Source organism: Bos grunniens, chromosome 29, assembly GCF_055505025.1.
Source record: "Bos grunniens cultivar Pamir isolate PY7600 chromosome 29, Bosgru_T2T1.0, whole genome shotgun sequence".
NCBI classification, from domain to species: domain Eukaryota; kingdom Metazoa; phylum Chordata; class Mammalia; order Artiodactyla; family Bovidae; genus Bos; species Bos grunniens.
The window spans coordinates 34322029-34345440 of NC_141193.1; the positions used below are offsets into that span (position 1 = coordinate 34322029).

Below are 23412 nucleotides of genomic sequence, written 5' to 3' on the forward strand. Positions count from 1 at the left end.
GGTCATTCCGATGAGAGCTGACATCATCTAGTTCTGATATTTAGCTGCAATGTATTGCAATGATCCTAATCTGTAAGCCTACTTAAAATCTGCCCTGTTCAGTTTGATAGTTTTAAAATGTAGACATTACAAAAAGGCATTCTCAAGGTAGAAGGGTCCGATCTCTTCAAGAAATCTAGAGCCCTTTTCTCTTCTCATTTTGGAAAAAGTCAAATGAAAAACAAGCACCAGGCAGGAGGAAAACCAGAGCGGCAAAGTCAGAGTAAATAGCATGTTTCATTTTGTGGCTTCCATTCTGAATCTAGTGACAAAGAGAAAACATGCAAGGGTCAGGAGCTGGGATGGCATTCAGGGAGCCGAGTCTTGGGACAGTTATGAGTATTCTCAGAGGACAGGACGGTGGCAGCAAATCAATGGACTCCTGGGCCCAATCAGGGAGCTGAGTATTTGCTGGTGATCCCAAGAGGGACCTGGGTGGTCTGTGAAGAACTGGAAAAACACAATAATAACATATTATCAATTATATGTTATTGATAAGAGTATCTTACTTGTTATTTAGCAGAGGTTTTCTTTTAAAAAATACTTGACTTTCATGTGAAGTTGGTCCTAAGTACCTTGCATAAGTAGGTACTCAAGCAGTGTTGAACTGGATTAAGCTCAAAGAGGTGAGACTAGTGTACACACAAAGCTTTATGTTACTGGCAGCTCTTGCGATGCAGCTCCAGCCTGCTGTGCGTGTGCTCAGTGGTGTCCGACTCTGTGACCCCAATGACTACATCCCGCCAGGCTCCTCTGTCCATAGGATTTTATGGGCAAGGATACTGGAATGGGCTGCCATTCTTTTTCCAGGGGATTTTTCTGACCCAGGGATGGAACCCACGTCTCCTGTATTGCAGGCAGATCCTTTACCCGCTGAGCCATCGGGGAAGCCCCCATCTTCAGCTTCAGTTCAGTTCAGTCGCTCAGTCGTGTCCGACTCTTTGTGACCCCAGGAATTGCAGCACGCCAGGCCTCCCTGTCCATCACCAACTCCCGGAGTTCACTCAGACTCACATCCATCAAGTCAGTGATGCCATCCAGCCATCTCATCCTCTGTCGTCCCCTTCTCCTCCTGCCCTCAATCCCTCCCAGCATCAGAGTCTTTTCCAATGAGTCAACTCTTCGCATGAGGTGTCCAAAGTACTGGAGTTTCAGCTTCAGCATCATTCCCTCCAAAGAAATCCCAGGGCTGATCTCCTTCAGAATGGACTGGTTGGATCTCCTTGCAGTCCAAGGGACTCTCAAGAGTCTTCTCCAACACCACAGTTCAAAAGCATCAATTCTTCGGCGCTCAGCCTTCTTCACAGTCCAACTCTCACATCCATACATGACCACTGGAAAAACCGTAGCCTTGACTAGACGGACCTTTGTTGGCAAAGTAATGTCTCTGCTTTTTAATATGCTATCTAGGTTGGTCATAACTTTCCTTCCAAGGAGTAAGCGTCTTTTAATTTCATGGCTGCAGTCACCATCTGTAGTGATTTTGGAGCCCCCCAGAATAAAGTCTGACACTGTTTCCACTGTTTCCCCATCTATTTCCCATGAAGTGATGGGACCGGATGCCGTGATCTTCATTTTCTGAATGTTGAGCTTTAAGCCAACTTTTCCACTCTCCACTTTCACTTTCATCAAGAGGCTTTTGAGTTCCTCTTCACTTTCTGCCATAAGGGTGGTGTCATCTGCATATCTGAGGTTATTGATATTTCTCCCGGCAATCTTGATTCCAGCTTGTGTTTCTTCCAGTCCAGCGTTTCTCATGATGTACTCTGCATATAAGTTAAATAAGCAGGGTGACAATATACAGCCTTGATGTACTCCTTTTCCTATTTGGAACCAGTCTGTTGTTCCATGTCCAGTCTAGGCTATCCCAAACAAGGATACCTGTGACCTCCTACCAGCAACCTAAATCCCTGTTGCTGGGGTTGACTGATTTAATCAATGTTTACTGAAGAGGTGTTGTGGATCACACCTTGTCTCAGGTGCCAGGGACACAAAACAAAAACATCTTTATCCCTACCTTCAAGGAGCTTACTAACAAGGGCGCCCACAATGATGACTGCCAGCCGTCCAACCTGTCTCCTCATGGGTCGTCCATGGAAGTTCCCAAATCTTAGAGTACAGGACATCAGTTCAGTCGCTCAGTTGTGTCCTACTCTTTGCAACCCCATGGACTGCAGTATACCAGGCTTCCCTGTCCACACATAAGCATCAGTATAAACCACTGAGATAATTTCCTTCAACCCCTGCCCCGTTTTGCCACTCTAAGTTTAACTTAAACAATAAGGAGGCAGGTACTCCTTTTTAAAGCTCTCCTAAGCTAAGAGTCGGACACGACTGAGCGACTTCACTTTCACTTTTCACTTTCATGCATTGGAGAAGGAAATGGCAACCCACTCCAGTGTTCTTGTCTGGGGAATCCCAGGGACAGGGGAGCCTGGTGGGCTGCCGTCTATGGGGTTGCACAGAGTCGGACACGACTGAAGCAACTTAGCAGCAGCAGCAGCAAGGTAACAATGAATTTACTGTGTGATCTAGTCTAGGGTCTCACAACTCACTGTGTGGAATTCCTTCCACAGAATAATGATGCTGATGCAGTGATGACAGCAACCACTATTGATCATGCACGTGGTACATTCCAATTCCTGTGCAAGATACTCTATGCATTTTGTTAGTGCATATTAATTGCATTTATTTTTGAAGCTAAAAGAAAATAGATGATGTGTAACTGAGGACTAAGTATCTAAGACTCCTTAATGTTTATAAGTGTATCATATTTTACTTTTCATAAAATATATCTTAATTTGATTAACAACATTTCCAACTTACTTGAAACTTACAAAATGGCACTGAATGTATCACATACTCTACACATCTTATCACAGTTCAAACTCATAACAATTCTGTGAGCTAGGAACACTGTTCCTAATTTATATTTGGGAAATTTGAGGATCAAGAACTTAAGTGGCTTGCCCAAGGTCACCTATCTCGTGGGCGGCAGAACTGGTTTTCCATCTCGGGGCGTCTAGACTCCATGAAGCACTAAATCTCAGCATTCTCCCTCCTCGTCTGTGGTAGAGGTGCCGCTCGCCTCCCCATTGCACACTCTGATCACCCTATTGGAGCATGTGAACTGGCACTCCGAAGGCGGGTGCCAGGGTTGGGCAGTGTGGGTGGGTGTGGCCCAGGGAGGAGGGAGGCTAACTTCAGATCCCCAAAACTGAAATGTGGTCACACACGTAACACCCTCATCACAGCCCCATCATATCTACAGGGCTGTAAGCTGATTCCTGTGACACTGAGATAACTCAGGCCTTTTCTGGAATTTCTTTGTCTAAATTGTTTGAGGGTGTCCCTGTCCTCAAGGGTTACTTCAGCAAGAATAAACATTTACTGGAGGGCTCCCAGAGGGCCAGCTTCAAAGTAGCGACAGAACAGAGTTTGGTTTTCCGAGCTCACGGTGTGCCGCTGAGGGCACGATCACGGATGCTCAGCAAGAGTGAGGCCGGGAGGCCACAAACACCTTATGAGCTCACTGTCCTGAGCTCCCCACCGCCTCCTCCACAGTCTCCCTGGTCCTCTGTCTCCTAGAGGCTCCTTGTTTTGGTTTTCCAGCCAGCTACCTGGGGCTTTACTTACCCTGCTTCTGACATGCCCTTCCTGCATTTATAACACCTGTGTTGGGGCCATCTGGTGGGAAGATAGAGAGAAACAAAGGAGCAGGCGGTTCACCCACACCCTTGAGACCATTACTCCTCGATCAAAGGGGGACAGTTCCCCTCCCTTAAGAGGCTTAGGTGTCTGTGGGTCTCTATAGTCAGGACACCCCTTTCTCATCCCTCCAGCCTGCCGTAGAGGGTTTCTCCTGAAGTGAGAAATGGGCACCTGAAGTGAGAAATGGGCATCTCCACACTGATGTCCATTTCTGAGTCTTCAGCTGCCTTGAGTTAGGTTGGCAGACACCAGAGGGGAATAAAAAAGATGAACTCACTGCCAATTCAGTGGCACCCCAAATCCTAGTTTTCCCCTCCCAATCCAGCTGCTGCTGTTCACTTTCCAGCCCTCAAGTACCTCCGCGCATTCCGTCCAGATTCTGTGGTTGTTCCATCTTACCTGAAGCCAGAACCTGAAAGGTCCTCTTTAGAGACCAGATCCAAAATAAAGAGAAAAAAATAAACACCAGGCCCATTTAATAAAGGAATAACAGACTCAGACAGTCAGCACTTTTTGTATTGCATTAACATCACTCAATCTCAACATCACAAGAAGTCAGACAATCAAACTTTAGGTGCCTCTTGATGGGATGGGATATAAAGCACACAGGAATTAGTCTTGCTGGAAGCAACTGAAGTGGGATTCAATTAAGCCTTTAGAGCTTCATGCCAGCTAATAGGAGACATGGAGTCAAGTGTAAAATGACAGTCTGAAGAACCATCACCCAAATCCGGGTTGTGAGACCTTCTGTAGTACAGTGACCTGGTGTCTCCAACAAATAAACAGCACGAAGAAGGTGAAACTATCACAGAATAAGGCAATTTCAGAGGCACAACAAGTAAAAGGGGGATAAATCTCACGGGATTCCTGAGACGATTCAAGGAGATAATTAACGTAAGGTGCTTAGCAGAGTCTGCTGCTGCTGCTAAGTCACTTCAGTCGTGTCCAACTCTGTGCGACCCCATAGATGGCAGCCCACCAGGCTCCCCCGTCCCTGGGATTCTCCAGGCAAGAACACTGGAGTGGGTTGCCATTTCCTTCTCCAGTGCATGAAAGTGAAAAGTGAAAGTAAGGTTGCTCAGTCTGTGCGACCCCATGGACTACAGCCTACCAGGCTCCTCCATCCATGGGATTTTCCAGGCAAGAGTACTCATTGCCTTCTCCGTAGCAGAGTCTGGCAAGTGGTAAATGAGTTATTACTATCTCCTGTCAGCTCTCAAGAGTCTCAGCCTCTTCATTCACAAAACACAGGAGATGACAGCCCTTCCCTCTCACGGCTGCTGGAGGACCAAAGGATTCAGGTCCCTTTCCCTCTGCACTTGGGCAGGAAGGTCTGACTGCAGCACTATCCCATGCAGTGTCTCCTGTTAGCCAGTAGATGGCAGCCCAGGCCCGTTTATTTGGAACCCTGTGCTGACGCGGGAGCTAGTCTTGTTTTGCTCTAAGAAGCCGGGTCCTGCCTCATCACCAGTATTCCCCTTCTCTTAGGTAGGAGGCCTAAAAATGATGAGAGAGAATCGGAGTTTCTGAGATACAATTAGGGTTCTAGTAGCAGTTTGCTGAGGATTCAGTATCTGCTGGACAGAGAGGTATTTCTGACCCAGCTGGATCAGAGTTCAGGCACTACTTGGCTGGCTGCGCCTGGACCCTGCTTCCTGTCCCAGTGCCATTCTGCTCCATCCTGAGTCACCTGTGCACAAGTCCAACATGGTTTAGTTTCTCTTCCCCATCAGACTGGGGATAGTTTAAAACTATGCTCCTACCCACACCTGGAGCAAGATGTCCTTTGGGAAAAGTTTGTCAAATGAGTAAATATGTATACACACTCTGGAGATGTAATCACATATCCTCCTTTCCCAGAAAACTCCATATACCACAGGGTGTATGCATTTTCTTTTTGTCTATCAGTTGAGATAACTGGGGTTGTGATTAAAAGTGCATGCCCTGGAACAGGATTTGTTGTTGTTCAGTCACCAAGTCGTCCCAACTCTCTGTGACCCCATGGACTGCAGCACACCAGGTCTCCGTGTCCTTCACTGTTTTCTTAATCCACTTTACACACCACCCTTGTGGCCAGGGGGCTTGCGTAACTCAGTGAAGCTACAAGCTACACTGGAAGGGTGGTTATGAGACACCAGAGACAGACGGTTCATAGTGGAGAGTTCTGACAAGATGTTATCCACTGGAGAAGGGAATGGCAAACCACCCCAGTATTCCTGCACTGTATTGCGGTGTTCATGAACTGTATAAAAAGGACCAGCAGTCCTTAGGTTCAAATCTCAATTTCTCCACTTACTAGTTGCATGTCCTAGGAGAAGGGCCTCAGTTTTTCTACCAGCAAAATGGGATAGGCAATAGTATCTTGCAGGTTGTTCTATGGTGAGGACTAAACGAGCAAATGCATTTTAAGTGCTTAGGAAAGTGCCTGGCACACGGTAGGCACCCAATGCATATTAATTCCCGTCTGAACACTGCCTTCCTCTGGGACAGATGGAATGCACCTGCAAAATAGGCGTTCAAGGAAGATATCGAATGGCCTGGGGTGGCTCTCTGGCGTGGGGTGAGGAATGGCTCTCAAGAAACAGCAGTACTGCTTCCAGCTCCCCCACCCCTTCCTCTTGTTATTGATGGTATCATTATTAATCATTTGACGAGGCCGAACGGAAGTCTCCAACCCCACAAGTCATGAATGCTGTTTTGCTCACCTTCCAAACCCAAGCTCAGCAGTGGTGTCTACAGTTGTCTGCATGTTGCTGGGGACAGCACGTTCAGGACTGAGGGACCCTCCTCCCTGTGGCCCAAGGCTGAGAAGGCACTGACTGAGGCAGAGGAGTAAGGGACTTCCAGGGCTGATTTCCTATCTCTGTCCCCTTTCTGGGGTGGGTGTGTGTGTGTGTGTGTTTGTGTGTGTGTGTGTGGTGCTTTGGGGAGCATCTTCCAAAGGTCCTTGTTCAGCTCTGGAGATGCTGTGTAGCTCAAAAGGATTCCTATATGATGGACATCTGTACCACACAAAGAGCAGGAGCAGGAAAGGGATTACTATGGTCCTAAAGGTTCATCTAGTCAAGGCTATGGTTTTTCCTGTGGTCATGTATGGATGTGAGAGTTGGACTGTGGAGAAGGCTGAGCACCGAAGAATTGATGCTTTTGAACTGTGGTGTTGGAGAAGACTCTTGAGAGTCCCTTGGACTGCAAGGAGATCCAACCAGTCCATTCTGAAGAAGATCAGCCCTGGGATTTCTTTGGAAGGAATGATGCTGAAGCTGAAACTCCAGTACTTTGGCCACCTCATGCGAAGAGTTGACTCATTGGAAAAGACTCTGATGCTGGGAGGGATTGGGGGCAAGAGGAGAAGGGGACGACAGAGGATGAGATGGCTGGATGGCATCACTGACTCGATGGACGTGAGTCTCAGTGAACTCCGGGAGTTGGTGTTGGACAGGGAGGCCTGGCGTGCTGCGATTCATGGGGTTGGAAAGAGTCAGACACGACTGAGCGACTGATCTGATCTGATCTGATCAAATCACTTATGATTATACAGTGGAAGTGACAAATAGTTTCAAGGGAGTAGATCTGAAAGAGTGCCTGATGAACTATGGATGGAGGTTTGTGACATTGTACAGGAGGCAGTGATGAAGACCATCCCCAAGAAAAAGAAATGCAAAAAGGCAAAATGGTTGTCTGAGGAGGCCTTACAAATAGCTGAGAAAAGAAGAGAAGCTAAAGGCAAAGGAAGGAAAGATATACCCATTTGAATGCAGAATTCCAAAGAACAGCAAGGAGAGGTAAGAAAGCCTTCCTCAGTGATCAGTGCAAAAAAATAGAGGAAAACAATAGAATGGGAAAGACTAGAGATCTCTTCAAGAAAATCAGAGATACCAAGGGACGGTTTAATGCAAAGACGGGCACAATAAAGGACAGAAATGGTATGGACCTAACAGAAGCAGAAGATATTAAGAGGAGGTGGCAAGAAAACACAGAAGAACTATACAAAAGAGATCTTCATGGTCCAGATGACCACGATAGTGTGATCACTCACCTAGAGCCAGACATCCTGGAGTGCGAAGTCAAGTGCACCTTAAGAAGCATCACTATGAACAAAGCTAGTGGAGGTGATGGAATTCCAGTTGAGCTATTCCAAATCCTGAAAGATGATGCTGTGAAAGTGCTGCACTCAATATGCCAGCAAATTGGGAAAACTCAGCAGTGGCCACAGGACTGGAAAAGGTCAGTTTTCATTCCAATCCCAAAGAAAGGCAATGCCAAAGAATGCTCAAACTACCGCACAATTGCACTCATCTCACACACTACCAAAGTAATGCTCAAAATTCTCCAAGCCAGGATTCAACAATATGTGAACTGTGAACTTCCAGATGTTCAAGCTGGATTTAGAAAAGGCAGAGAAACCAGAGATCAAATTGCCAACATCTGTTGGATCATTGAAAAAGCAAGAGAGTTCCAGAAAAACATCTATTTCTGCTTTATTGACTTCGCCAAAGCCTTTGATTGTGTGGATTACAACAAACTGTGGAAAGTTCTGAAAGAGATGGGAATACCAGACCACCTGATCTACCTCCTGAGAAATCTGTATGCAGGTCAGGAAGCAACAGTTAGAACTGGACATAGAAAAACAGACTGTTTTCAAATCGGGAAAGGAGTACCTCAAGGCTGTATTTTGTCACTCTGCTTATTTAACTTCTATGCAGAGTACAACATGAGAAATGCTGGGCTGAAGGAAGCACAAGCTGGAATCAAGATTGCCAAGAGAAATGTCAATAACCTCAGATATGCAGATGACACCACCCTATGGCAGAAAGTGAAAAAGAACTAAACAGCCTCTTGATGAAAGTGAAAGAGGAGAGTGAAAAAGTTAGCTTTAAACTCAACATTCAGAAAACTAAGATCATGGCATCAGGTCCCACCACTTTATGTCAAATAGATGGGAAAACAATGGAAACAGTGTCAGACTTTCTTTTCTTGGGCTCCAAAATCACTGCAGATGCTGACTGCAGCCATGAAATTAAAAGACATTTGCTCCTTGGAACAAAAGCTTTGACCAACCTAGACAGCATATTAAAAAGCAGAGACACTACTTTGCCAACAAAGGTCCATCTAGTCAAGGCTATGATTTTTCCAGTAGTCATGTATGGATGTGGGAGTTGGATTATAAAGAAAGCTGAGCGCCGAAGAATTGATGCTTTTGAACTGTGGTGTTGGAGAAGACTCTTGAGAGTCCCTTGGACTGCAAGGAGATCCAACCAGTCAATGCTAAAGGAAATCAGTCCTGAATATTCATTGGAAGGACTGATGCTGAAGCTCCAATACTTTGGCCACCTGATGTGAAGAACTGACTCATTTGAAAAGCCCCTGATGCTGTGAAAGATTGAAGGCGGGAGGAGAAGGGGACGATAGAAGATGAGGCAGCTGGATGGCATCACCGACTAGATGGACATGAGTTTGAGCAAGCTCCCAGAGTCGGTGATGGACAGGGAAGACTGGCATGCTGCAGTCCACGGGGTCACAGAGTCGGACACGACTGAGTGACTGAACTGACCGGTCTCACCATGTTTTTCTGCATGTCAGTTTGGACAGACTTGAAGATGTGACAGGCGACCACTAGGTGGCATTATCAATGTGAAGGTGCCATCTGTGTGAAAACTCATCAGCTGCCTTGTACAAGGAAGGTAAACCTCTGTCTGGAGAAGATTAGACCCCCTCATCTCAATAAATTCCAGCCACCTGGTAAGATCTGGGTGCAAACGGAGGCTGTTCTAGGACAATGTACAAGTACAGTCAGTTCAGTTGCTACAGGAGGACAGAATTTGAAGGGGGGTGGGCGGAGAGGAATAGCCTGGCTCTGCCCCGCGGCCCACGCTGGATTCCTGAGGCCCCGCCCCTTTCGCCCAGGAGCCACGCCCAGCTGCTGCAGGACCGCTCAGCGCCCTTACCTCACCAGGCGCTCTGCCTGCTGTTCCCTACTTTCTTCCCTTGTTTTCAAGTCAGTCGAGGTGCTAGCTTCCCTGATCCATGGATGGAACTGGCTCGTGGCTTCTTTGTTCCCCACTGTCTCTGCACCTGCTTCTTTCCCGGGTCTTTGCCGCTTTAGTGGACGGGGCTGTTTCCCACTGACTGGAGATGCCCTGGCTTGGTGCTGGGAACAGGTCGGGCTGCTTCTCTTCAGTCCCCACATTCCCCCAAAAATGTACAAGGGCTTTCTCACCCACAGCACCCCTTGGGGGTCCAGGGACCACCCTCTGTCTTAGGGGTCCTAAGGATGCCCTAGAACACTGAAAGTGTGTCCACACCGGGCAAGCAGTTGTGAAAACAGAGGGCTGGTTATATAACCTGCCCTGCCCAGTGCATAATGAAAACACAGGACTCCTGATTTTAGAATTTCAAGATGGTGACAGCAGAGCATTAAGCGGGCTCTTCTGAGTACAGGGCCCAGGATGACTGCACCATCTGCATGCCCTGAGACAGTCCTGAGTTTGGAGTTGTGTCAAGGGATGGGGTGGCGGCTTGTGTCTGCTGAAGAGTTATCAGGGGACCTGCTGGCTACCTGAGAGGTGGCTGGCCATCTGCAGTCTTCACAGGAAGCCCTCACTCCAGAAATTCCCTTGCTCCCCAGCTTTAAGACATCAGAGAAACAGCCTTTAAGCAAACCTAGATTCAAATTCTGAATCCATTTCCATAGCAGAAATCATGAACGTCTCCAGGCTTCACATGCCTCATCTGCAAAATGGGAGGTGGTAATACTTACTGTGAATACCACCATAGGCTCTAATGAGATCTAACAGGACAAGCCCTGGGTCTAGAGCCCACACCTACTGCACTTCTCTGAGCCTGCCCCTGCCCCTGCCCTAGCCAGCACTGCTTGTCCTCAGACGCACCCAATCAGGACAGAACAGGGGCAGACATCGGGACCTTCCAATTTGGGGGTGCCTGCTCGGTGAGGAGGTTTACCACGTGGTGAGGTTTACCACGTGGTGAGGTCCACGGAGCTCCTCCTGGGTGCTCCACGGGCCTCTGGCAGCATCGAGTAAGCAATGGAAGGGAAAACCCAGAAGACCCTGGAGCAGCTCTTGGAGCATAGGATCACTGTGGAGGAGTTCACTCATCACTCTCCTAACAAATGTGTATGAACACTTCTTGCGCCAGGTGCCAGGGGTATGGTGGTAAGCAGAACAAGGGGGGTCCTGCTTTCTGTCAGCCTAACGCTTGCATGAATGTGTCCCCTTCTCCTCGATGCACCCCCTCACCAGCCAACCATCAGCTAGCATTTACGAGGCGCCCACAGTGAGGCAGAAAATGAAAGCACAGCAGGTGCTGAGACACTCTACCAACCTCCTCTGATCGAATGAATAAAAGCTGTGTGCTTTGCTTCCAACAGCCAGCACCTGTGACTCTTTGTAGGAGGGCTGTCCTCCGGTTGCTGGGGCCCCCTTTGCTGAGTACACAGAAAGCCAGAGGTGCCTGGGAAATGACATCCCCAGGGACAGCCCTTACCCGATCTCCACCAGGCACAGATGTGTAAATACGCCAGCCTCTGCCTGGCTGGGGACAACTCTCGGGTGTGACTTAGACTGTTTCCACAACCCCTCCCCCTGGACTTGGCCAGATTCCTCTCCTGGGACCCTGCCTGAGCTCACACTCTTGATGGTCCTCTTCCCTTCCTTGTCCCTCTTCGTCATGCATCCGTTTTTTCCTGAGACCCCTACATGATAACTTCAGACAGATCTTGGTGCAGGGTTTCCTTATGCAGAACTCCCCCACTCAAGACACAAAGAGAAGCAAAAAGGAGGTAGTGATCCCTCCTGGTCTTTGTGTTACTACCCACAGTGATGCAAGTCAGATGTCAGTCATTATAAATAATAGAAGAATAATTCCTTTCATAATAAATTTGAGTGCATTCAAAATTATCCCTGTAATACTATGATCAGTCTCCCCTCACTTCCATTCTGGTTACTTTATGAGTGTGGAGAAAGAGGAGGCATTCCTGCTTGCTGGGGTTTGTACATAACCTACACTTTTATTATTACATCAAATCTAGATAAATCCATGGGATTGGGTCTTGAACGTAAACATCAACCATCGGGTGTTTTGCTGTGTGAAAGACGTTGAGACTTGCGGGATCAGATCCCTGGGAACCCGGGGGCTTTTTGCCTGCCTGGACTAGGTTCATGGGAGTAAGTCTTGGGGGCCCAGGCTCCCCCAGGACCACGAGAATAGCACACCTTCCTCCCACCAGAAATGTCTTCTGCTGTCATCTAATAGCTTCTCACTAAAACCTCTTGCAGGAAATTCTGATTCTTCCCTCGTTCCAGCCAGCGTACCCTGGGATTTCCTTCTTTGGCACTATGGAAAATGGTTTTGCTGCAACCATGGTCTTAGCACTTGGCTCACCCCCTTCCCTCCCCTGAAGCTAGCTGGAGTCTCAGCTTGTAGGCAAAAATCAGACTGTCAGGCAAAGGGTGCATGAGGGGCCTCAGTCAAGGCAGGAGGTGGGAACCAGGGCTGGTCTTGTTGTCACAGCATCATGATTAAGGCAGAGGGGGAGCTTAAGTTCCCCAGACCTTGGTTCCTCCTACAACCAGATCTATGCCAGGAAGTGTGGATGCCAGGGCATCTGTCCAGCCCACCTGTCCAGACCCAGACACCTCCCTGGAGGTCTGGATCAACCCCTTGGACACTGATGGGGTTCTGCTCCCAACAGCCCTACACCATCCTCTTTATATCCCCACACACCATAGTGTCTGGAACCCCTGGCTGCTTTGCTGTGCTTCTGGCAACTTCCTATCCCCAAAACTGATCTTGAGCTTATGGTGACTCTTGATTCCAGAGACTGGGCCCTGGTACCTGCCTCAGGGCAAAACCTCTAAGATTTCTGTTCTCCTTTACCAGACCTCTGAGTTCTAGCAAGCCTGGATGCTGAGGCTGCTGGAGTAGTGATAGAGCTTGTTGGTATCACAATCTAGTTTCTGAATCTTTCTAGACTTTCTGACTGGGTGGTGGTGTTTATAAGCAAAGGGTCCTGTGTTACATCTTTATGTCCTCTAAGGCTGCTTACATATGTGAAAGAGAAACATTGTCTGCTATAAGTAAATAAAGGCTGTTGCAGCCATCAAGCCATCGCATTACAGCTGCCCTGAAGGTGAACGCTGAGGGAACTAAGAACAGAAATAGGGTGCCTGCCATCAAGTAGCCGCTGCAGCCAACCCCTCCTTCCCAAAAGACGCACCCTGAGGAGACAGGAGACAAGGCAGGATACTGGCCTCAGAGAGCTGAGGTGCTCATCAAAAGAATGATTTCATTGAGTCCAGACCCTTGCATATTCTCATATATAGAGAAGCGCTAAATTCCTTACTTGAGATATCTAGTCTTTAACAATTATCTTTTGATGTTCCAACTACATAGTTTTTGTTGTAAAAACTCCTATATATTCTGGCTCCCCCTACTCTTTACAGAGCGGTCTCTCAGAATTATTTGAAAATGCTGTGCCCCGGGCTTAAGTCCTCAGTTTTGCCTCCCAGATAAAACATAACTCATCCCTTTCAGGCTGTGCATTTTTTTCCCCCCAGTCAACATGCACATTAAATGCTCATTAAACATTTGCTGATTGACTCAATTTTTTCTCTAGGCCTCTTCAGGAGCCACCATGGCATTCATTTATTTAATCATGTTATCTTTCCATCCACCCATCTTATAACAAACATGTGTCTGAAAGAATGATTCCCTCTGTCTCCATCTCACAAATCGGGGAAGAGATTTTTACGCTACAAACTCAGTCCTGGGAGTGTGGAATAGGTATATTTTAAAGGTGTGGGAAGGGATGACAAAGCCAGGCCCAGATGCTCTGCATACAGTGTCAGGTGCTGACTTCTTCATTGGAGAAGTGGGCTTGCAGATTATAGAGCAGGAAAATAAATGCTTCCATTCTTCCTGGTAGGTTTAAGACTCTACTGCCCCTAAGAGTTGATGTCAGTCCTTGTCAAACAGGAGGGAAAGAGGCAGGGTACAACCTTTTAAAAAATGACATAGCCACTGAGGATATGACAAAAACTGATTAGAACCAACCATCCAAGATGGCAGGAGATCTGACTTCCAGTAGACCTTGAGCCTCATTATATGCTCATTATAGAATATCAGCATATGCTAAATGACACACCCACAGGCGCCATGACAGTTTAGAGGCTCATCATAAAATGCCAAAAGTGGCCAGTGGCCCAATTCTTGAAATCTCTGCCCCTGCTCAAAAATAGTTGGAATAATCCTCCCACTGATAGGCTCAAAACACCCAGCCTGTAAAGACTAACCGTGTCGTGTTCTGGGGCCTCTGGCCTTCTGAGCTGGCCCACAGTCTGTCTCTGAAGCGTGTGTCTCCCAGGGGCACTCTCACTTTCCAAGACCAACCCCTGACCTGCGGCTGTGCTCACCTTTTAAAGGGGCCACATTCTGCCTGTGGAATGTGTCACCTCTCCAAACAAATTCACTTCTTACCTATCACCTGGTCTCTCACGAAGTTCTTTCTGTGAGGAGATACGAAGCACCTGAGCTTCATTACGTCCTAAGACCAGGTGCCTAATCTCAATTAAAACATGGTGAGTTCTAGGGATTTCCCTGATGGCGGTTGACTCCGCGGTCCCAACGCAGGGGGCCCGAGTTTTGCCGCAACTAAGATCTTGTGTGCCATAGCTAAACAACCCGAGTGCCAAGCAAGATCCCGCCAAACACCCCTCACAGAGAAAGAAAAAAAAAAAAAGACTGGGTTTGAACCCCAATCTGGGTTCTCACTGGGTTCCAATTCTGGCTGGTGGGTTCGAGTTCTAGTCTGACTTGCAGGGTTTCACCTGCAAGGTGGGTGGGTCTTCACAAATATGGTTTGGGTTCTTGAAGGATTAAAAAATAATGTAACTTTAACTTCGATTACCCTGAGACTCTGAAAAAGGGGACTGGCTTGGGAATGGTGGCCAGAGACTACCATGGGGCCATTACCGATAGATTTGGACTTGAGAAATTAACGCTGGATGGCCTGATGGGGGCAGGGTGGGCACTCCTGCAGCAGGGCAGCTTTCCAAGGCGTGGAGAGGGATTGCCAGCGTGGGGCTGGAGAGAGAGATGCCTGCTGAAACGCCAGCATAAACCGGGTGTGAGGGCAGGGTGGGTAAGACTAAAAGCAACACCCTGTAAAAGGCTACACCCTCCTCGGCTAGATAAAGAAAAGGCTAATACTCCTCCATGAGTTTGAGTAAACTCTGGGAGTTGGTGATGGACAGGGAAGCCTGGCGTGCTGCAGTCTATGGGGTCGCAAAGAGTCGGACATGATGAGTGACTGAAATGAACTGAACTGAACAGTACTCACTGTAAAGCCTTTCTCCTCCCGCGTCGTGGCTTTTTCCACCACCTCCCCTCTCCGATCTCCCACACACCCGCGAGGGCACGGTTATAGATCTTGGCAAGCACGTGACACTTAGGAGAGGAGACCCACCGCTCCCGCCCACTGCTTGTTCCTAGAGGCCCTCCCACCTGCAGCTAATTCAGAGGAGAGGCGGCCCCTTGCCTCTAATCAGAGGCACAGACGCCACACCCCGCTGTTTCTCAAATACACGAGAGAGGGTGGACCCCTGCGGCAAAGGCAAAGCTGAGCTTAGGGTGACCCACAGCTGGGCAGCTGCTTTGGGCTCTGGGGACGCACAGCGGATCAGATACACACAGGTCAGGCTGGGGATGCTCAGCCCAAGTCGAGTCCATCCTGAAGGTGCGTGGCTCATGGCATGGGCGCGGTGATTGCCTTCTGAGAGGAAAGGAGCTACCAGAGGGCTTCGGGAGCATGTTTCAGCTGGGCTTGAAGAAGCGCTGAGTGCAAAGGCCTGCAAGGTGTGAAAGGCTGGGTATCTCACGGAGGGGCACTCTCCCCTGCAACTGACTGTAGTGTGGTGGCGAAGAGGGAGGGGACGTCGCCGAGGAGGACATGATACACTGATACACTGGCTCTGCTGGCTGTAAGTGGTAGGTCTCCTTGAGCAAGGGCATCTGAGGGTCAGGCTGAATAGCTTATGGTGTCCATAGTGTAGAGTTGTTGGCAGCAGTTCTCAAAGCGTGGAGATTCTCATCCACATCATCTGAGAATACGTTAGAAATGCACATAGTGGGGCCCCATGCAGACCCAACCAATCCACCCTAAAGGAAATCAGTCCTGAATATTCATTGGAAGGACTGATGCTAAAGCTGAAACTCCAATAATCTGGCCACCTGATGAGAAGAACTGACTCATTTGGAAAGACCCTGATGCTGGGAAAGATTGAAGGCAGGAGGAGAAGGGGACGACAGAGGATGAGATGGCTGGATGGCATCACTGACTTGATGGACATGAGTTTGAGTAAACTCCAGGAGTTGGTGATAGACAGGGAGGCCTGGTGTGCTGTGGTCCATGGGGTCGCAAAGAATCGGGACACACCTGAGCGACTGAACTGAAAGCAGACCCATTGATTCAGAAATTCTGGGGGTGGGGCCCAGCAATCTATGGTTTGAGAAACACCAGCTGAGTCTGATATAAGCCAGAGTTTGAGAACTACTGGTGCAGTGGAAAGAGTACCAGACTTCGCAAGGAAGGTGGGGAGGGGCCTGGGGAGAGAGAGGTGAAGGGGAAAAGCTGCAGTCGGCCAAGAGCTGTTGTTCAGAGAGCAGCGGTCCACAGTACATACCTGCTTCTTTAAGGCGATCTGAGGAGGAACTAAGGTATGGGCCACCTTGTTACAGATAGAAGACTGAAGCTTAGAATTTAAATTACTCACCTAAGATCAGCCTCCATCCCTGGCACCACGGAAGAATGGCAGCCTGGACATCGGTGCCTGGTCAGCCCATGGCTGCCCAGGTGGAGGGAAGAGGCCTGGAGCTTGAAGCTCCTTCCTGGGGGGCCTGGTGGTAAGCCAGACCCAAGGCTAATGGGAAGCTGTGAGCCTTCTGTTCTCACTCTTGTCCTCAATTATTTGAATTTTCATAAGGTTCACCATTCACACTAGGGAGCTGGGCTTAGCAAATGTATTTTCCTAAGTGACCAGCTGTCATCCCTGACTTCTGGACCTGAGGTTAAACGCGAGGTTCTTTGAAAAAGGCAGGGTGAAAAATTACCCGTCTGCGGTGACTACACCTACCTTAGATTTCTTTTTTTTTTTTCAGAAAAAAAATACATATCATAGAGCAAAAAACAAAAATCCAAAACAACGCTAAAGGAATTTTCCTCCTTTTTCCCCCAAGTTGTATCATGTGGCTATAATAATTTGTATGATGAATATACATTTATTTTTGAAAGTGTAGCTAGTGACACCCCACGTGGAATGCAGTGACGTGACCCAGTGAACAAGTGGCAGAGTGTAGCTGTCTCCTTAGGGCAGTGTCGATCTGTCCGGCCACTTGGAGTCTGTCCCTGAGGCCAGAAAGAAGAGCCGCTGGGATATGGCCCCGGGGAACAGTGGGGCGTAGCTGGTGAAAGAGTTGCTTTGGCATTTGTGAGGTTAAGGCCCAGGGTCTTTGTGTCCTCTGGAAATGCCTGGCTATGACAGGCGTCACCTGGAGGGCTTAAGGGGGACTTTGGGGCCGAGGACCAGAGCTTTGGCAGTCCTCCTGAGAACTGAGCTTGCTTCTTGGAGTGCAAACTCAGAGCTGGCTCAGGCAGCCACCGTTCTCCAAACAAAAGGCCACTAGACACCTTTAAACACAAAATATTCTTTTATTTGTCAACGAAGGCTACACAGGGTCACTTCTGGTTTTGTTTTTATGCCTTTTTCTTTTCTTTTCTAGAAGGTATCTACATCTGCATTTATTTACAGCCTTGTCGGTATTTACACAGTCAAGAATACAGTGTTAGAAACACAAAAGTGTTGAGAAAAAAAACTTCTCAAAATCAGTTCCAGACTTCAGGAAAATTATTTCCACATGGTAAGGCCAGAGTCTCCAGTGTTGGTCGTCCAGAGGCAGCTTGGGAGAGTCCCGTTGCCAAAGCTGCGGGTTCAGAAGTCTTGAAGAACATCAGGCGGGTCTAGAAAAGTGGGATTCTGGTGTTGGTGAATCCAGGGCTGCCGGGCACCACCAAACATCTGTGACTCAGCTTCTGCCAGGCTAGCGGAGCCTGCTGGAGCGTTCGTTCTCCATTGGCAGTTTGCCCTCAGAATCAAACACATGTTCCTGGGGACCGTGAGGTCACCTGGTATCATGCCTTTGGCATTCCAGAGAGGGTAAGAAACCCAACATCGGCCCGCTGTCTGGGGCGGTCGTGTACACAAGGCTGGTTTTTTGAGAATGTAAAGGTTGGAGAGGATCAAGTTTCTATCACCTGAGCAATGAGTCTTTAAAATGAGTTTGCTGTTTTTCGAAGGCTAAATGAAAGGGCCTTGAACTACAGAATTCTTTAATTTCCTCCTGTCCAATAAAATACAGACAAGTATATAAACCTACCTGGGAATTATGAACCTTCAATAGAGGGCTTTTAGTCCTAAATGAGGATCCCAAGGGGAAAAGGAGACTGGGTTCTTTCTGGGAAGGAAAAAGAGGTGGGCCCTAGCTTGGGACGGGAAGCCATGGCTGGGGCATTAGTGGCCACTGTGAGGGGGTAGAGGATAGATTTGACTTTGAGCACCGGGGGAACAAACCCCAAAATCTGAGACCCTGCTGAGGCCTGGCCGACTCCTTCCTCCTGGGCACCTAGCTCAGTGTCACGGTCCTCACCATGTGGCAACTGCAGGTACAAGGTTACCAATGTAAAACTATTCTAAGATTTCACGTGGAAATCTTGTCTTTGCATTTTGGAAACCCCTGCCATTGTTAAAGGTGGTACTTAAAAGTCATAGCTAAAAAGGTTATTAAAAAAAAAAAAACAACAAATCTGATTCCTTGTTGTGCTAAGTCGCTTCAGTCGTGTCCGACTCTTTACGAGTCTATGGACTGTAGCCCGCTGGGCTCCTCTGTCCATGGGATTCTCCAGGCAAGAATACTGAAGTGGGTTGCCATGCCCTCCTCCAGGGGATCTTCCTGACCTAGGGATTGAACCTGCGTCTCTTGTGTCTCCTGCATTGGCAGGCAGGTTCTTTACCATTATTGTCACCTGGGAAGCCCCCTGTTATGTGTCTATGAAAACACTGCCCCGTTTTATTCACCTTCCTTATTTACATCACCTTCTGCTCCCCACCTCATCCTGATTCATTAGAATCATATCCTCTGGCCATTTTCAACTTCTGGTCAGTTTCTTAGAAATGGTTTCAAATCCTCCATCCCTAGGTAGAAATCAGGTACTGGTCTGTTCCGTGGTTTAGTTCTCAGCAAACAGTTCTGAGTGGCAAGCATCAGGGGTCATTTACCATGGAGTTTCTTCGCCTTCTTCCTGTTGTCATAGGTCCCCCCTCCAGTGATGTCTGGCTGGTGGGTGGGTGACAAGGAAATCTCATCCTATAAAACCAAAGTTGGGGAATCACTGAAGTCCTATTTAAGGTGATGACAGAGAGGCAGCTGTGGAGGATTCAGGAGGAAGTAGGAGCTCTTCTAAAGGAGCTTCCACAAACAGTTCTTCTGTCTTCTTGGGACAGAAGCTGTCATCCTACAGAATAATGGACCAGGGCCAGGGAGGGAGGGCTGTCTCTCAAGGGAAGGGACACGTTTTGGCTGGTTAATGTCAAAAGGGCAGGTGCCATCAAAGATGGGATTTGATGCCTGGAGGCCAGCAGGCTGGCACTGGGAATGCTGGCTTATGCCTTCAGACTGTTGCTGTGACATTGGGACTGCTGGTCCCAGCGGGAAGACACTGCGAGGAGAGGCACTGAGTCACCTGCTGGCTCGAATGCAAAGCAACCCACAAGGGCTGAAGCCAGAAGCACTGTCTCCAGTAGCAACCGCACAAGGCAAAACCGAGGTGCACGAGGCTGCCTGCCCCACACTTGAGACCCTTTCTCTACAGGCTGGGGGTGCTCCCATTTCCTCCCAGACAGCAGCTAGGCCTCCTTGGTGGTGTGTAGCCCAGGAAAAAATAGAACATCATTCGTTTAAAGAAATGGAATGTTCAGTAATTTTCCATGACTTTGATCTTTAACAGTCACTGTGACTTTGGGGTTGGAGAGTCAGAGGGTTGGGGAGGTACAGGGAGATGGTTCATTTGGCTCTGACCTCCAAGTTGACGTTCCCAGCAGGTCTGGACTGATGTCAGGAGGTCAGGGTGGAACTGATTATCTAGGCCAACGTTCAGGGCCCCATTGCTCAAGGACCCCTTCCATCAAGATGACATTTGAGAGGCATGTCTATTCTGGGTTGAAAATAAAAAACAAAATGTGTTCTTCAGGCCCAACTATCTTCCATCCTATTCAAGAAGGATCCCGCCAGATGGGCGCCGCCACCAGCCTCCGCCTCACACGGTGGGCGCAGAAGCCCTGCCATCTGACTCGGCTGAGCTCTGGACGCGGTGGACAAACAAGGCCAAGATGCACTGTCACGGCAGTGTCACTTTTTTTTTTTGGAAACAGGAAGAGCACTTAGCGAAACGCATCCTCTCGTCCCAGTGGAACGACGTCAGGCGAGACCTCCTCTCCCGAGCAGCTGCGGGGGCCTCCCTCTGCCAGGCAGGCTCCCGGCCCGCGCGCTTCGCCAATTCTCACGCGGCAAGAGACCGTCTCGGTTTCGTTCACTGCTGGAATATTCTGAAGACTCTGTGAGTAAGGCTATAAAGGTGCCGTGAGCTTGTCAGTCCAACAAGGTTTCCACGGGGAAAGAGCTCAGACTCAGAATTCATTTTCCACACTTAATGTAAAATGTAACCCATAGAAGTCCCATTTTCTAAGAAGCCCAGCTTAAAAGGGAACATTTGGCTTCCGCTCCTGGTCTCCCAGAGCCTCCTGTGAGAGGTAATGATGATGGTAATTAGGCAGATGAGACAGGAGCAAGGAGCCCCAGGCGCTCCCCTCCCTTCAGTACTCCCCTCCAGCCCAGTGGGGGCTGCCTCTCCCACAAGCCTTGCAGGTGTGGGCTGGCCACAAGCCTCTACCCACTGCCCTCAGGCGTGGGTCTTCACAGGGGCAACTGCAGCCTGGCTTCCTGCGTCTGCGGGCACTGCCCCCAGTCCTGGAGGGGCAGCTTGATGCTGCCAGGCCACACCAAGTTCTCTCTTCTCTCCTCCTTGCTCCTTCATCTCACTTTAAAACCCTGGCTGGGCTCCTCTAGAGGGGAGAAGCTGTCATCTGTTTTAGAAGAACTTCACAGAAGGCATTTCCTGCATCCCAAGCTCTGCAGTTAGCCCGACACTAACAGGGAAGCAGAGGTGCCTTCGGGAGCTGGTTAGAACCATGCTTGGTTCACGCCTTCCTCTCTTTGGCTGACTTTTCCTTAAACCTCTTTTCCGGAACCGAAGGCCACCAGGCACCTCTCTCCACACTCCTAGTTCTCAGTGGTGGCAGCTGAGCAATGGAGGGAAGATGCCCAGAGTCCTGGGGGAGAGGGCTTCACCTCGGAAGGCAGGCTGGTATCCTTGCCACCAATGCCATCCTTGTGCTGTGGGTGACCTTCTCTTCCGGGCATGGTGCCCACACTCAGGGCCGGCCGTGCAGTGCTGGTTCTCACATCTGGCTTTGGGAGAGAAGAGGAGCTGAATAAGGAACATCACGGGAGGACTGATCAACCACAGACGCCCTGGGTACCTCTGCCTCTTAGCCCCCAGGACGAGGTTGCCAGACTGGGAAAAAGACCCAGGAGACACATGCTCCGTCCCAGCATGGGAGTGGCAACTGACAACTACACAGGGTTTGCAAAAGGGGTTGGGGGTTTCGTTTAGCATCAAAATATAAAGCTTGGACAGGAGTTTGGGGCAGCTTGAAAAAGGTGCCGTGAGATCATGAAATTCCCCAGAGCAAGATGAAACCATCCGTGGTTCTCCGGGGGCATGGAACACAGTGTTAAAAAGCGCCCCCACCTATCTGCGGGAGCTTGGCCAAAGATCCTTGGGTCCTGCAGACCCTCTTTCCAGGCCCTCCGGAAATCTGCTCCTGGCCCATGACTCTCTGCACCCTTCACTCCTGCCCGACCCCCGTGGAAGATAGCCTTGCACGTGGACAAGTTAGCACAGACACTCGTGTCTCACATCACACTGGGGACCTGGGGACAGACGAGGACACACCCCAGGGGCTGCATCTCAGGGAAGAGAAATGTGCCCCAAACAACAAGGAAAACTCCTCAAGGAAAAGGGAACAAAAGACAGTCAAGTTTTCATTGTGATCACACTACAGAAAAAAAAAATACCCTCTGTTCTTTGCAAAAAATGTGTGAAGGCCAAATCTGTGTTTTTCTTTTCTTAAAAAAAAGGATGTTGCATGAGTTACAATGCAACCAAGTATCTTTTTTGTTGTTGTTTTTTTGCACTTGTTAAAAAAAGGATTTTTTTTTTTTAAGTACAACACAGTCAGGTCCGCGGCCACAAAAGAGTAGCTGTCTTTGGCAAGAAGTCCCGGCCGTGGTCCTCTCTGTCACCTCCGGCCCATCTCACTCTGTCTCATGAAGTGGATGTTGTTGGCGCTGTCTGACAGTTCCGGATACTGCTCGACTGAGATCACGAAGAAGCCATCGTAGCCTTGAACCCGCCCCGTGTTCAGCACCTGCTGCTTCTCGCCCTCGGTCCAGGCCCGCAGGCCCTCCTCCCCGTCCCGAAGTCGCTGCTGCTCACGGGCCCAGGCCTGGCGCACGGCTCTCTGCCGGGCCAGCTCCAGCACCCGCGCCTTCTCCTCGTCCAGAGTGGTCCCGTAGCGCGTGTTCAAGCACAGAGCCCCATACTGGAGCTGGATGTCTGTGTAGCGTCTAGTCCTGCCGTTAAGCATCGTGTTGATCTGGGAGACGGTGACGTTGACCCCGTTCTCCAGGGTCCGGCGCCCGCCGCTGAGGCCCAGGATGGCCAGGTCACCTTCCGAAGGCCCTGGTTTCACGAAGTAGTGGGTGTCCACCCCGTCGATGGTGAAGTGCAGGTTCTCCAGGTAATGGGCGTTGTTCAAGACGGCAGCCACCCGCCGCCCGTCCTCGTTGGCCACGCTGATGATGTCTGTGGCCACGCGGCCATCCTTCAAGGCGAACTTGACCCCCTTGCCGAACACGGAGCCACTGGATGCAAACTTCTTTGTCTCTGGGGCCTGCTGGCAGCTGGTGATTGTGGAGCCATAGAGCTGGTCAAAACGTTCCAGGGTGACAAAGGCCTTGAGCTGCTTCTGCACTTCACATTGCACCCCGAGGATAGACTGAGGTGGGGAGGAGAAAGAGAGAGTGAAATAAAGTGGGGAAACCACCAGGGAACTGGAGAACCAGCCTGCATGACCAAGTCTAACTTATACAAATACACTAACCTGTAGCACCTAGTTCTACTGCTGACCACCAGGACGCCCGGCCCCTGTGCGAGTAGCATCTAGTCCTGCCGTTAAGCACTCTGTCGGTCTGGGAAGTGGTGACGCTGAACCCATTATCCAGGGTTCGCCGTAAAAGCACCCATGTATTTAACCCTTCCTTCCACTCAGAGGCTGCTCAGGGGGCATCTACTCTGAGCTCACTTGCTTTCTCGGCACTGAGGTCAGAACAACGAAGCAGACATCATCCCTGTCCTTGAAGAACTCCTTGTTTCGTGGGGAAAGACAAACGTACAGCAAAGAACTACAA

At 49.3% G+C, this 23412-nt stretch overlaps 1 protein-coding gene and 1 long non-coding RNA gene across 16 annotated transcripts in view; both read right to left on the reverse strand.

Annotated features, from left to right (window-relative positions):
• Positions 1-265: 265 nt before the first annotated feature.
• Positions 266-15229, reverse strand: LOC147342503 (uncharacterized). Of its 2 annotated transcripts, XR_015158171.1 has the most exons (3): positions 15110-15229; positions 2057-2148; positions 266-489 (listed from the first exon to the last, which is right to left on the reverse strand). It is a non-coding gene; the product is annotated as an uncharacterized LOC147342503 (long non-coding RNA). The 2 variants fall into 2 exon arrangements; XR_015158170.1 differs by lacking the exon at positions 2057-2148 and having other exon boundaries at positions 15110-15225.
• Positions 15230-17456: 2227 nt separating this feature from the next.
• Positions 17457-23412, reverse strand: part of TENM4 (teneurin transmembrane protein 4) — a 1162188-nt gene continuing 1156232 nt past the window's right edge. For all 14 annotated transcript variants that reach the window (XM_086385810.1, XM_086385811.1, XM_086385817.1 and 11 more), the window contains one exon: positions 17457-23000. In XM_086385810.1, coding sequence (XP_086241936.1) covers positions 22242-23000 — 759 coding nt within the window. In that variant the 3' untranslated portion in view covers positions 17457-22241. The remainder of the gene's footprint in view (positions 23001-23412) is intronic.